Source organism: Entelurus aequoreus, linkage group LG04 (genome assembly GCF_033978785.1).
Source record: "Entelurus aequoreus isolate RoL-2023_Sb linkage group LG04, RoL_Eaeq_v1.1, whole genome shotgun sequence".
NCBI classification, from domain to species: Eukaryota; Metazoa; Chordata; class Actinopteri; order Syngnathiformes; family Syngnathidae; genus Entelurus; species Entelurus aequoreus.
In genome coordinates this window covers 5,294,453-5,308,371 of record NC_084734.1, presented here as the reverse complement: position 1 = coordinate 5,308,371, position 13,919 = coordinate 5,294,453, and the positions used below count along the sequence as shown (strand labels likewise).

General features: G+C 37.6%; 1 protein-coding gene across 1 annotated transcript in view; it reads left to right on the top strand.

Moving 5' to 3' along the window:
* The window catches only part of LOC133648209 (dedicator of cytokinesis protein 2), a 337,149-nt gene that overhangs the window by 67,967 nt on the left and 255,263 nt on the right, over positions 1 to 13,919 (top strand). Inside the window, exons 14-17 of the mRNA XM_062044062.1 lie at positions 460 to 558; positions 690 to 762; positions 2,736 to 2,839; positions 12,777 to 12,975. Coding sequence (XP_061900046.1) covers positions 460 to 558; positions 690 to 762; positions 2,736 to 2,839; positions 12,777 to 12,975 — 475 coding nt within the window. The remainder of the gene's footprint in view (positions 1 to 459; positions 559 to 689; positions 763 to 2,735; positions 2,840 to 12,776; positions 12,976 to 13,919) is intronic.

Here is a 13,919-nt window from a genome sequence, read left to right as displayed (position 1 = left end):
ATATATATATTTTTAAAAACAGCTCAGTCTTCAGAATCCAACCGTCAGAAAAAAACTGTGGTACCTTTTTTACATTTACAGTAATACACTGAAAACAGCAACCATATTTTTCATGCAAAAAACCCAAAAAACTGGCAGCTCCATCACCAGAATTTTACAATAAAATAGAGTGTGACCGTTTTACTGTAAGTTTTATGGGAAAATGTTGCCTTTTTTTGACCGCAAAATCCACAGTTTTTTTTGTTTGTTATTATCTTAATATACATTTACTAATCAAATGCATAAGTAGTGGTATGGCAATATCATGCGGCTAATCCTTATGCGTGTATGTTTCCTTTATTAATGTTACAAGCGGCCGGCCCTCTGAGGGCAGCCAAAACTGCAACGCGACCTTCAATGAAAACGAATATTGACATCCCTGGACTACAAAGTATGACACTAAACTTTCTTCTTCACTAGAACTCCATCTGTGTCGGAGCTGGCGATAAGCCATCGAGTGAATACCGATCAGTCATCTACTACCAAGTCAAACAACCCCGCTGGATGGAGACTTTTAAGGTGCAAAGTGGTCAAACGTTTGTTTAATTCCCTTTTCACTTTTGAAAGCTTTTGTCGTCAAAAAGGCGAGCCCGGTGGAGCGCACTACAACATTTTGAAAGACGATTATGTTTTATTTACCTGTCCTCCAGGTGGCTGTCCCTCTGGAGGAAATGCACAGAATCCATCTTCGCTTCATGTTCAGACACAGATCCTCTCAAGAGTGTGAGTAGAATAGTACTTCCTCCCTGATTCCTCATTCCTCTCTCCTCTGATGAGCGTAGTCTGACACAGAACGGCAGTGTTGGAACTAACGCGTATCAAATTAACGTGTTACTGTAATGCTGTTACTTTTGGCGGTAAATAATAATCGTAACACGTTATTTTTTATATTCAGTAACTCAGTTACCGTTACTACATGATGCGTTACTGCGTTATTTTACGTTATTTTTTATGTAGTATCGGCTAGAAACTTACAAGATCTGAGTGTGTTTTATTGGAGAGCTGCAGGAGAGGCGACGGAGATGAGGCGACAAGGAAGAGGCGCGCTCAGTGTGTGTGCGTGTGTGTGTGTGTGTGGGAGGGGGCGTGTCTGTGTTTACTAACAAGACATGGCGAAGCCCGAAGCCGAGTTTCTTAACATAGAGATATTCTCACTGCTTTTCTTTTGTCGACCACAAAGAAAATAACATTTAAATTAAATGTAAGTTGTGTCTTGGATCAAAGATCCTATCCTAGCAATTCAAATCTGCTGCAACAGCTACAAAAGCAACATGCTTCGACGAAGCTAGTAAAGAGAGACACACTTCACCTCCTAAGAAACAGCGGCTGTATTTTAACGAGGCACTGCTAGCCAGTACAACATTGATAGAGCCATTGCAGCACTGAAGGTACACACTCTGTCAATTCTCTTATATACTCTTTCATTCTAGACTTCTAGAGTGTTTGATTATCACATCACTCTAAATGTATAGACTATAAAGTTCACAAACATAAAGAGGGATGCTAGTGGACCAGGCCAATCTTTCCTCATCTCTAAACTAAAACTTGGGAAATGCGTAGAGTGTTCTGGGCTTCAGACATGATTTTATTTCAGAATTCCTTGAGAGAAAAATTTGCCTGGTTAGGCTTTGTGTATGTAGTGTGTGCCTTTGTGTATGTAGTGTGTGCCTTTGTGTATGTAGTGTGTGCCTTCCGTGGTTTACAGCTATGTTGTTATTATGCAGTTTGTTACTTATGTATGTTATGTTGCAGCTATTTAAAATAGTTTTGTCAATTTGTTCTGGCCTGAAACAAATTGGCCCTTTGAAACATATCTTTGTCTTTGTGTGTTGTATGTAGAGCACATTGTTTGTGTGTTGTATGTAGAGCACATTGTTTGTGTGTTGTATGTAGAGCACATTGTTTGTGTGTTGTATGTAGAGCACATTGTTTGTGTGTTGTATGTAGACCACATTGTTTGTGTGTTGTATGTAGACCACATTGTTTGTGTGTTGTATGTAGAGCACATTGTTTGTGTGTTGTATGTAGAGCACATTGTTTGTGTGTTGTATGTAGACCACATTGTTTGTGTGTTGTATGTAGACCACATTGTTTGTGTGTTGTATGTAGAGCACATTGTTTGTGTGTTGTATGTAGAGCACATTGTTTGTGTGTTGTATGTAGAGCACATTGTTTGTGTGTTGTATGTAGAGCACATTGCTTAGCAGAGTTCAGTGATGCAAATGCATGTCTAGTTGATCAACACATTGTATTATTCTCCAGTGCAATAACAGTACTGACATGAAGGCTAAAAGGGCATTAAAGTGGGCCTTAGAAAAATACAAAAATAAATATAAGTAACTAAATTGTTACTTTTCACAGTAACGCATTACTTTTTGGTGTAAGTAACTGAGTTAGTAACTGAGTTACTTTTGAAATAAAGTAACTAGTAACTGTAACTAGTTACTGGTTTTCAGTAACTAACCCAACACTGCAGAACGGACACAACCGTTGGAAATAAAGTAACTAGTAACTGTAACTAGTTACTGGTTTTCAGTAACTAACCCAACACTGCAGAACGGACACAACCGTTGGAGGTCGTTTGCCAAATGAGCCGAGGCGTATTACACACTTTTGATTATACAGGAAGCTGTCACGTTCCCACTTTGTGTGACTCTCATACTGTTTGTTCTGTGCGGTGCTCTGTGCCTCTCCAGCTAAAGACAAGAGTGAGAAGAAGTTTTCCATGTCCTTTGTACGTCTGATGAAAGATGATGGGACGGTTCTGAAGGATGGACTTCATGACCTTGTGGTCTTCAAGGTAAGCACCGTATTTCTTTTAAGATCTCATGAACAACTTTGATGGTTTCCTGTTAGAATATTTCTCACTAATTGTAAATAAGTCTCAGAGGTTTCACAATATTATATGCATTCAATCTAGCTTTTTGCTGGAATTTAGACAGTTTCAAAGTGCTTTTCATAAGCCCTTGTGTCTGCAGCTTTGAGGATAATGAGCTGTTTGTCTCCAACATTCACTAAATGCACTTTATCTACTTTTTCCACACAGTGCAGGCCAAAAGTTAGGACACACCTTCTCAATCAATTAATTTTCTTCATTTTCATGACTATATACATTGTAGATTGTCACATCAAAACTATGAATGAACACATGTGGAGTTATGCACTTACAAAAAAAGCTAAAATAACTGAAAACATGTTTTTATATTGTAGTTTCTTCAAAATAGCCACCCTTTGCTCCGATTACTGTTTTGCACACTCTTGGCATTCTCTCGATGAGCTTCAAGAGGTAGTCACCTGAAAGGGTTTTCACTTCACAGGTGTCATAGTTTTGATGTCTTCAGTGACAATCTACAATGGAAATAGTCACGGAAATAAAGAAAAAAGCATTGAAATGAGAAGGTGTGTCCAAACTTTTGGCCTGTACTGTATATACTTTAACTCTACATTAGTCCAACATAATAAGCGTTTCCAGACATACAATGACAATGGTTTTTGTCTGATAATTTTCCCCTTAATTAATACTGTACAACATTTTAAAGACTTCAATACATGGCTATTGGCAAACACAAAACAGTATATGTTGTGCAATGTGCATTGTCTCACGTGCCTCAGCCGGGATTGGTATTTGACTTTATTACATTGTTATTATTGTTATTATTTGGCGCAGCCGGATCAGAGCAGGAGGGGATAGAAAGAAGAAAAAAAGGAAGACACAGGAGGAAATTGTGCGGATAAGACAGAGACAAAAACAACTGAACAACATCAGTAAATAGGATATGGTACGAAAAGTGATCGCAAAGAAGCAGTTAGTGATGGAGATAATAATAACACAGAAATGACAATAGACATTATTGCACAATAAATGCAACAATAAAAATACCAATAGAAATAATGACCTCTTATCAACAGTACAATTGTTTCAAATGCAACAATACATATATGTAATGATGACTTGAATTACAAAAGAAAGCAGATAAATGGAGGAGAAGAAAGAAGCGGACTATATAAACCTTATAGATTGTTATAGTAAAATAGGTTAAGCTTTATCAGTGTGCCGTGTTTTACCCAGTTTTCCAACTGTTTTGTTAGTTTGGTAATTTTTCATTTCCACTTAACATAATAGATGTCATACAGTATATCACATACAACCAGAATGTGAGCCGTCCTCAGCAGGTTCGTACTTTGTCTGATACAAACTCACCAAGAACTTGTCACTTTTTAGATTTACCGTCTTCAATCTGTTTTTACAGTTTGATTGTTTGCAGCAAAGAAAAACAATTCCCACATGGCCACGGGGGGAAAAGGGACACCTTGCTACCCATGGCTCCACTTAAAAAATGTCTGACTTTTCCTAAGCTTCAAGGGCAGGGGGCTTGTACTTTAAGCTACCATTAGAACATGGTTTATCTTAGGATGTGTAGCGAAGCACTCTTAACATTTTAATTATATTTCTTTTAGTATTATTTTTTCGCTAAGCTATCCTGCAAAATGGGCTTATCAAGGTTTTTTCTGATGTCGATAGAAACCGGCAACCTTAAGAAAGCGAGCACTTCTCTCAAAAGGAGATTTATTTTCATGTTTTTGTTCATGAAACAGAGTATGACTTTTAAAACATCGTCAAAAGTCCATTTTGAATAACAGAGAGCTTTAAATCACAGTATCAAGCATGTGAAAACCGCGAGGAGGAGTAGGACCCCTTACCGTGAACGTTAAGATCTCCCTTATTTCAACATTCAAGTAAATAAAAAAGAAGCTTATTACTAGAGTTAAAAACCTTAAAACTCTCTTGTGGCCATGTTGACACTTATTTGAGGTTAGGTCAAAGGCCCATGGATTTTCGAACTGTGTCCAAACCTTAGATGAGCTTAAAAATAAGATTAAATAGAAAATACTACATTCTTTGTCAACTACAACTTTGTTGAAACCGGGAAAAATAGTTTATTGCTGCATATAAAGCAACAGCACTGTTGATTTCAAGTTGTATCCACTCAGATCATCCAATTTGATTTTAACTTAGCTCAAATATGAGATTGTAAAACGTCTACTAAAAATGCTGGATTCAAATTCCACAAATATCCCTTGTTTTTTTAAGTACAATGCACATACACTAATGTACACAAACATGTGTTCTACCACCAGCTCCAACTGGTTCATACTAGGTCTTCTTTCCCATGTCAGAACTAGGGCTGTCAAACGATTGAAATGTTTAATTGTGATTAATTGCATTTAGTCCAAAGTCAACTCAAAATTAATTGAAATTAATTGCAGAAAAATATATATTTTTTGTCATTAATAAGTGTACTCGAGACAGATCATTTTTAAAGTTTTACTATGACTGGACAATTAATTTGCTTAAATGAAATGTTTTTAAACAGTATGCCTTTTGAAACAGCTCAACATGAAAAGGATATAAACACATTTTAAAGAGAATTTTAAAAAAAACTTTCAGTGCTCAGATTTTCTATTTTGTACGAATACAGAATTTGTATCCCTGCTTTAGGCGCACTTGCATTTAGAGGAGAGGAGCTACACTTTCATTTTTGGATAGCAGTTTCACACATTAATAACACAAATCATGCTTTGATTGTCAAAGATGTTGGGTGATATTTTTTCTACATGATTAGATGTTTCTGATGTAGTAGTTTATTTTGGACATGTTAAACACAAAGAAAAAAAAAGAAAGAAAATAGTCTTGATAACATTACAGTAAGGTACGAAAATAAACAAATATTTCCCAATGAAAACATGTACAAAATTAAAACAATACATAATGGTTAGGTTTTTTTTCATATCCAAAAAGGAGTGGGAAGAAGTGAAACTTATTTACTCCCAACCCATGTTTTGTAAATCAAATAAATAGCTTTCTTGTCATGATTATTAGTATATACACTGGAAGATTTACCAGTCTTAATAGAATATATAATAATCGTTTACCCACTTGACTCACTTTACACTTTTTTGATTAATATGTAATTTGTACTGTTTGTGGTTCCACAATATCTTTAAAATTCAGTAGTTTTGAATGCAAAAAAAACAAAAACTTGTGTGATCACTATATCCTGCCTTATAAATGACTCTTATTGCTTTCTTCTGCAGGGTGAAGAGTGGATATTGTGTGCTTATGTAATTATTGCCACAAACTTCTGCACAGTAGTGCGAGTTAATGGAATTCATATCTTTGATTAACAATGTTTTAACCTTCTCTACCTATAAATAAAATGTATTATTCAGCCTGTTAAACATTCTGCAATTGCGAACTATCAATCTGAACAGGTTATAAAAGAATATACCTGAGCGATGGTAATATGATTTAGTGAAGTGTAATTACCCAATGTGGGAAGTGGCAGGCATGCCTGCAGTATTAAACCTAGTCTCAGTGGTAGCGGAAAAAGACGAGTTTGTTCAAAGAGTATTTCTCTTTCATATCGCAGCTGCCTTTACAATACACTTCATTTCAATCTGCCAGAAAACAATTTAGGTAGAAATATTACACCATGATCGTATTGTAAGATGATTTTTCATTGTTTTGTTGGTTAAACCGGATGACTATTATTGTGAAGCCACCAACTCGATGTGTGTGATTGGTATGAGAAAAGACTTAGCATGTTTTGACGAAAATCTCTGATAAAAGTGACTTTATACTTCCTCTCTATCGTCTTTGTTTCTGCTGAGCGTGTATTCCATCTAGGGCTGGGCGATAATGCCTTTTTTTAATAGCTCGATATTTTTAGGCCATGTCACGATACACCATATATATGTGGATATGTTTAGTCCATGTCACGATACACCATATATATGTGGATATGTTTAGTCCATGTCACCATACACCATATATATGTGGATATGTTTAGTCCATGTCACGATACACCATATATATGTGGATATGTTTAGTCCATGTCACCATACACCATATATATGTGGATATGTTTAGTCCATGTCACGATACACCATATATATGTGGATATGTTTAGTCCATGTCACGATACACCATATATATGTGGATATGTTTAGTCCATGTCACCATACACCATATATATGTGGATATGTTTAGTCCATGTCACGATACACCATATATATGTGGATATGTTTAGTCCATGTCACGATACACCATATATATGTGGATATGTTTAGTCCATGTCACGATACACCATATATATGTGGATATGTTTAGTCCATGTCACGATACACCATATATATGTGGATATGTTTAGTCCATGTCACCATACACCATATATATGTGGATATGTTTAGTCCATGTCACGATACACCATATATATGTGGATATGTTTAGTCCATGTCACGATACACCATATATATGTGGATATGTTTAGGCCATGTCACGATACACCATATATATGTGGATATGTTTAGTCCATGTCACGATACACCATATATATGTGGATATGTTTAGTCCATGTCACGATACACCATATATATGTGGATATGTTTAGTCCATGTCACGATACACCATATATATGTGGATATGTTTAGTCCATGTCACCATACACCATATATATGTGGATATGTTTAGTCCATGTCACCATACACCATATATATGTGGATATGTTTAGTCCATGTCACGATACACCATATATATGTGGATATGTTTAGTCCATGTCACCATACACCATATATATGTGGATATGTTTAGTCCATGTCACGATACACCATATATATGTGGATATGTTTAGTCCATGTCACCATACACCATATATATGTGGATATGTTTAGTCCATGTCACGATACACCATATATATGTGGATATGTTTAGTCCATATCACGATACACCATATATATGTGGATATGTTTAGGCCATGTCACCATACACCATATATATGTGGATATGTTTAGTCCATGTCACCATACACCATATATATGTGGATATTTTTAGTCCATGTCACCATACACCATATATATGTGGATATGTTTAGTCCATGTCACCATACACCATATATATGTGGATATGTTTAGTCCATGTCACCATACACCATATATATGTGGATATGTTTAGTCCATGTCACCATACACCATATATATGTGGATATGTTTAGTCCATGTCACCATACACCATATATATGTGGATATGTTTAGTCCATGTCACCATACACCATATATATGTGGATATGTTTAGTCCATGTCACCATACACCATATATATGTGGATATGTTTAGTCCATGTCACGATACACCATATATATGTGGGTATGTTTAGTCCATGTCACGATACACCATATATATGTGGATATGTTTAGTCCATGTCACGATACACCATATATATGTGGATATGTTTAGTCCATGTCACGATACACCATATATATGTGGATATGTTTAGTCCATGTCACGATACACCATATATATGTGGATATGTTTAGTCCATGTCACGATACACCATATATATGTGGATATGTTTAGTCCATGTATTGATACACCATATATATGTGGATATGTTTAGTCCATGTCACGATACACCATATATATGTGGATATGTTTAGTCCATGTCACGATACACCATATATATGTGGATATGTTTAGGCCATGTCACGATACACCATATATAATTCAACATTTTGCCTTAGCCTTCAATCAATCAATCAATGTTTATTTATATAGCCCTAAATCACAAGTGTCTCAAAGGGCTGTACAAGCCACAACGACATCCTCGGTACAGAGCCCACATACGGGCAAGGAAAAACTCACCCCAGTGGGACGTCGGTGAATGACTATGAGAAACCTTGGAGAGGACCGCATATGTGGGTAACCCCCCCCCTCTAGGGGAGACCGAAAGCAACGGATGTCGAGTGGGTCTGACATAACATTGTGAAAGTCCAGTCCACAGTGGATCCAACACATCAGCGGGAGTCCAGTCCACAGCGGGGCCAACAGGAAACCATCCCGAGCGGAGACGGGTCAGCAGCGCAGAGATGTCCCCAACCGATGCACAGGCTAGTGGTCCACCCGGGGTCCCGGCTCTGGACAGCCAGCACTTCATCCATGGCCACCGGACCTATGCAACTCCCCCTCGCAAGGGACAGGGGAGAAGAGGAGAGAAGAAAAGAAACGGCAGATCAACTGGTCTAAAAAAGGGGGGGTCTATTTAAAGACTAGATTATACAAATGAGTTTTAAGATGGGACTTAAATGCTTCTACTGAGGTAGCATCTCTAACTGTTACCGGGAGGGCATTCCAGAGTACTGGAGCCCGAATAGAAAACGCTCTATAGCCCGCAGACTTTTTTTTGGCTCTGGGAATCACTAATAAGCCGGAGTTCTTTGAACGCAGATTTCTTGTCGGGACATATGGTACAATACAATCGGCGAGATAGGCTGGAGCTAAACCGTGTAATATTTTATACGTAAGTAGTAAAACCTTAAAGTCGCATCTTAAGTGCACAGGAAGCCAGTGCAAGTGAGCCAGTATAGGCGTAATATGATCAAACTTTCTTGTTTTTGTCAGAAGCCTTGCAGCCGCATTTTGTACCAACTGTAATCTTTTAATGCTAGACATAGGGAGGCCCGAAAATAAAACGTTACAGTAATCGATACGAGACGTAACGAACGCATGAATAATGATCTCAGCGTCGCTAGTGGACAGGATGGAACGAATTTTAGCGATATTACGGAGATGAAAGAAGGCCGTTTTAGTAACACTCTTAATGTGTGACTCAAACGAGAGAGTTGGGTGGAAGATAATACCCAGATTCTTTACCGAGTCTCCTTGTTTAATTGTTTGGTTGTCAAATGTTAAGGTGGTATTATTAAATAGATGTTGGTGTCTAGCAGGACCGATAATCAGCATTTCCGTTTTCTTAGCGTTGAGTTGCAAAAAGTTAGCGGACATCCATTGTTTAATTTCATTAAGACACGCCTCCAGCTGACTACAGTCCGGCGTGTTGGTCAGCTTTAGGGGCATGTAGAGTTGGGTGTCATCAGCATAACAGTGAAAGCTAACACCGTACTTGCGTATGATGCCTTGAATGAACACTTGATGCATATAATCACAGCAGTATGATGATTCTATGTGTCTACATTAAAACATTCTTCTTCATACTGCATTAATATATGCTACTTTTAAACTTTCATGCAGGGAGGTAAATCACAACTAAGTCAATTTAGCAAAAGTGTATTTATGAAACAGTTATTAAGCAGTGGCACAAACATTCATGTCATTTCAAAACAGAAAGTGCAAGATTGTCAGAGACATTTTATGAGTGCACTTTTGTGCATGATATCACTAAGATGACATATCAAAACAACACTAAATTAAAGTGCACTTTTTGTACAGAACGCCACTACAATAGTTTAAAACAAATAAAGTGCACTTTTGTGCATGATGTCACACAAGATATTTCAATAAGTGTCAAATAAAAATGAGCTGCATAATAGGAAATCAAATAGTGTATGTCCTTCGCTATGTGGTAGGTTCCTGCGGACGTTAGCTACTCCTGTTGTGGACTATTTGTTTTATACGGTGTTCATGTGGAAATGGTTGCCTCGGCATTTTGTTGGTGTGGCACCGAGCGGAGATGTTGACATGCGGAGTTTCAAGCACTCTTCATTCTCTAGCAGGTGACTTTTCAAATGATGCTACATATTAGCAGCAATGCTACTTTTTGTAGCAACGCTTTTGCCTCACACTTGACATATTACGGTTGTCTGTTCAACATCTTCCCGCTTGAAGCCAAACCACCGCCAGACGATGGACCCCCTGCTGTTTTTCTTGTGAATTAATTCTTCCTTCATTTGTTACCAGATTCACACCTTCTTTCTCTCGTATTACCACTCGCACCACAGCTAACGTTGCCCATGCCGCTACCTCTCTGCTCTGCAAGGGCATGTACGTATGTGACGTATGTAAGAAGGTGCGCTTGTTTTATGTCTCTGTGAGAAGGAGATACAACAAAGAGTGAGAAGAGCCTGTAGTGTAATGCCCGCAGCTAAAAGCAACTGCGTGAGAATGTATACTCCAATATCAAGATATAGTCATTTTCTATATCGCACAGACAAACCCGCGATATATCGAGTACATCGATATATCGCCCAGACCTAATTCCATTTTACTAAAGCAGTTCTAGTAAAACTCTCCATTTTATGTTTTTAATGCACTGTAATCCAAACACGAACGTGAAGCTTCCCCTCACTCCAAGCAGCAATGCACGCTCAGTGTTGGCTCCAATCATGTCGTCTCACGGCGATTGAAGGTAAAATTGTCCTGTCTTGTCCGGAGAACGACTTGCTGTGGATCTGAGATTTCCATAAGGTCTCCCTTACTTTGTGCAGTTCTGCTAGCTGTTTTCAAGCCTTTGGCTCAACAGTAACTGGACACCATTACACTTCTACAGAACGGGCTGAGGGTCAAAAACGTTAATCGTGCGTTAAAAGATTATCGCTGTTAAAGGTACTTATCGCGTTAACTTTGACAGCTCGAGTCAAAACATAACATTTTCAGCCAATTGTTAAATCTTACCCAATGTATTTATAATGTATAATGTATTTATATTATTCACATGTGAATAATGCTGTATAATAGATTGTATTTATAATATTCACATGTGAATAATGCTGTATAATAGATTGTATTTATATTATTCACATGTGAATAATGCTGTATAATAGATTGTATTTATAATATTCACATGTGAATAATGCTGTATAATAGACTGTACTTATATTATTCACATGTGAATAATGCTGTATAATAGATTGTATTTATATTATTCATATGTGAATAATGCTGTATACTAGACTGTATTTATATTATTCACATGTGAATAATGCTTTATAATAGATTGTATTTATAATATTCACATGTGAATAATGCTGTATAATAGACTGTACTTATATTATTCATATGTGAATAATGCTGTATAATAGACTGTATTTATATTATTTACATGTGAATAATGCTGTATAATAGATTGTATTTATAATATTCACATGTGAATAATGCTGTATAATAGACTGTACTTATATTATTCACATGTGAATAATGCTGTATAATAGATTGTATTTATAATATTCACATGTGAATAATGCTGTATAATAGACTGTATTTATATTATTCATATGTGAATAATGCTGTATAATAGACTGTATTTATATTATTCACATGTAAAAATACCTAAGTGTTTATTGTCTATTGTGAGCTAACTTTGGTGCTGAATTTCCCCCAGGGATCAATAAAGTATTTTCCATTCTATTCTATGCTAATCATATTTTGACAAAATACATTCACACTTTTGCCAGATGAAAAGTGTCCCTTTTTAAAAAAAAGACGTTTAAATGTTAGCACAGACTTGTAGCCATCATTAAAAGATTGTGCATGTACAGTCAGTCTGGATGTGACATTTGGGCCACCAAAACAGGCTGAGTGGAGCTAAATAGATTTCATGCCTAATGAGCCACAGGTAAGAATGAATCCACTTATTGATTAAATGTCAACCAGAGTGAAGATTAATTACTCCTGATGTACTCAGAGACCAAATGCGCTCTGCTGCTCAGTGATCTCCTGTTATCACTTCACTCCTCAATCTTTATGCTCTTTCAGGCTTAGTCCTTGCTTTTGATCCTCATTTACTCAATAGAACTCACTGGTTAAGCACTAAGGAGGGCGCAGGGGCCACCTAAAACGGGGACTATTCTAAAAAATCAGACATTGGGCGGAAAATAAAAACCGGCATGTTTTCCTAACAGTCGTAAAACAAAGTTTGACTGACTGACCGATTGCACATTATCCTTGTAGGGGGACAGCAAGCGCATGGAGGATGTGAATTCTTACTTGTCCTTGCCCTCCACCCGCCACCACCATGGGGACCTCCACAAGGGGGGACTGAACCGAAGCACCAGCAATGTGAGCGGGGGCGGCGGGGGCCTGTCAGTCAGCTCCAGAGACAGTTTCACCATTTCCACCTTGGTCTGCTCCACCAAGCTCACCCAGAATGGTAATGTTTGTGTGGTTCTTGCAGTCTTTACCTCATACCGCACCCTCCATAACATATGGTAAGCTTTTATTTGATGTGGCCCATGCCCATAAATCTGTACAGCAAATATGAGTGGCTGGACAGGACAAAAAAAAAAGACCTTATTCTCTTTCAAAGACCAATGTTTCCATCGAGTGGGTGTCCTTCTGTGCTTGTTGTGTGTGCTAATATTGTAACTAGACATTTTCTGTGACATTGTTGTGATATGGCCACTGTGGGGACTTTACCATTGGCAGCAGAGGACATCTTGAGTTCAGAAAGAGTGTAGCAAAACTTTTAAGTTACCTCCCCTAACTTCTTGTTTGTTCAACGTTTACATTCACTTCATTAGGTACTGTATTTTCCTCACCATAGGGTGTACCGGATTAACAGGCGCACTGCCAATGAGCGGGTCTAGTCAGGGTTTTTTTAATACAAAAGGCGCACCGGATTATAAGGCGCATTAAAACAGTCATATTATTATTATTTTTTTCTAAATGTAAAAGACTTCCTTGCGGTCTACATAACATGTAATGGTGGTTCTTTGGTTTGAAATGTTGACTAGATGATGTTTTACAGATCATCTTCAAGTCGCTTTCTGACAGTCGCTTCAGGATGCGCAGTTTTGTGGGCGGTCTTATTTACGTGGCTCACCTTGGACAGCGTCTTCTCCCCGTCATCTTTGTTGTAGCGGTGTAGCGTGCAAGGACGGGAGTGGAAGAAGTGTCAAAAGATGGAGCTAACTGTTTTAATGACATTCACACTTTACTTCAATCAATAACAGAGCAGCATCTCCTCATCCGTGGCTCACTAGTGCAACAACAACGCCCGAAATGTGTCCCGTGAAAAACCGTCCGACCGGAACTCTCTAATAACTAAAGTTTCTTGGGTGAATAATAAAACTCACTACTTATTATTATTATTAT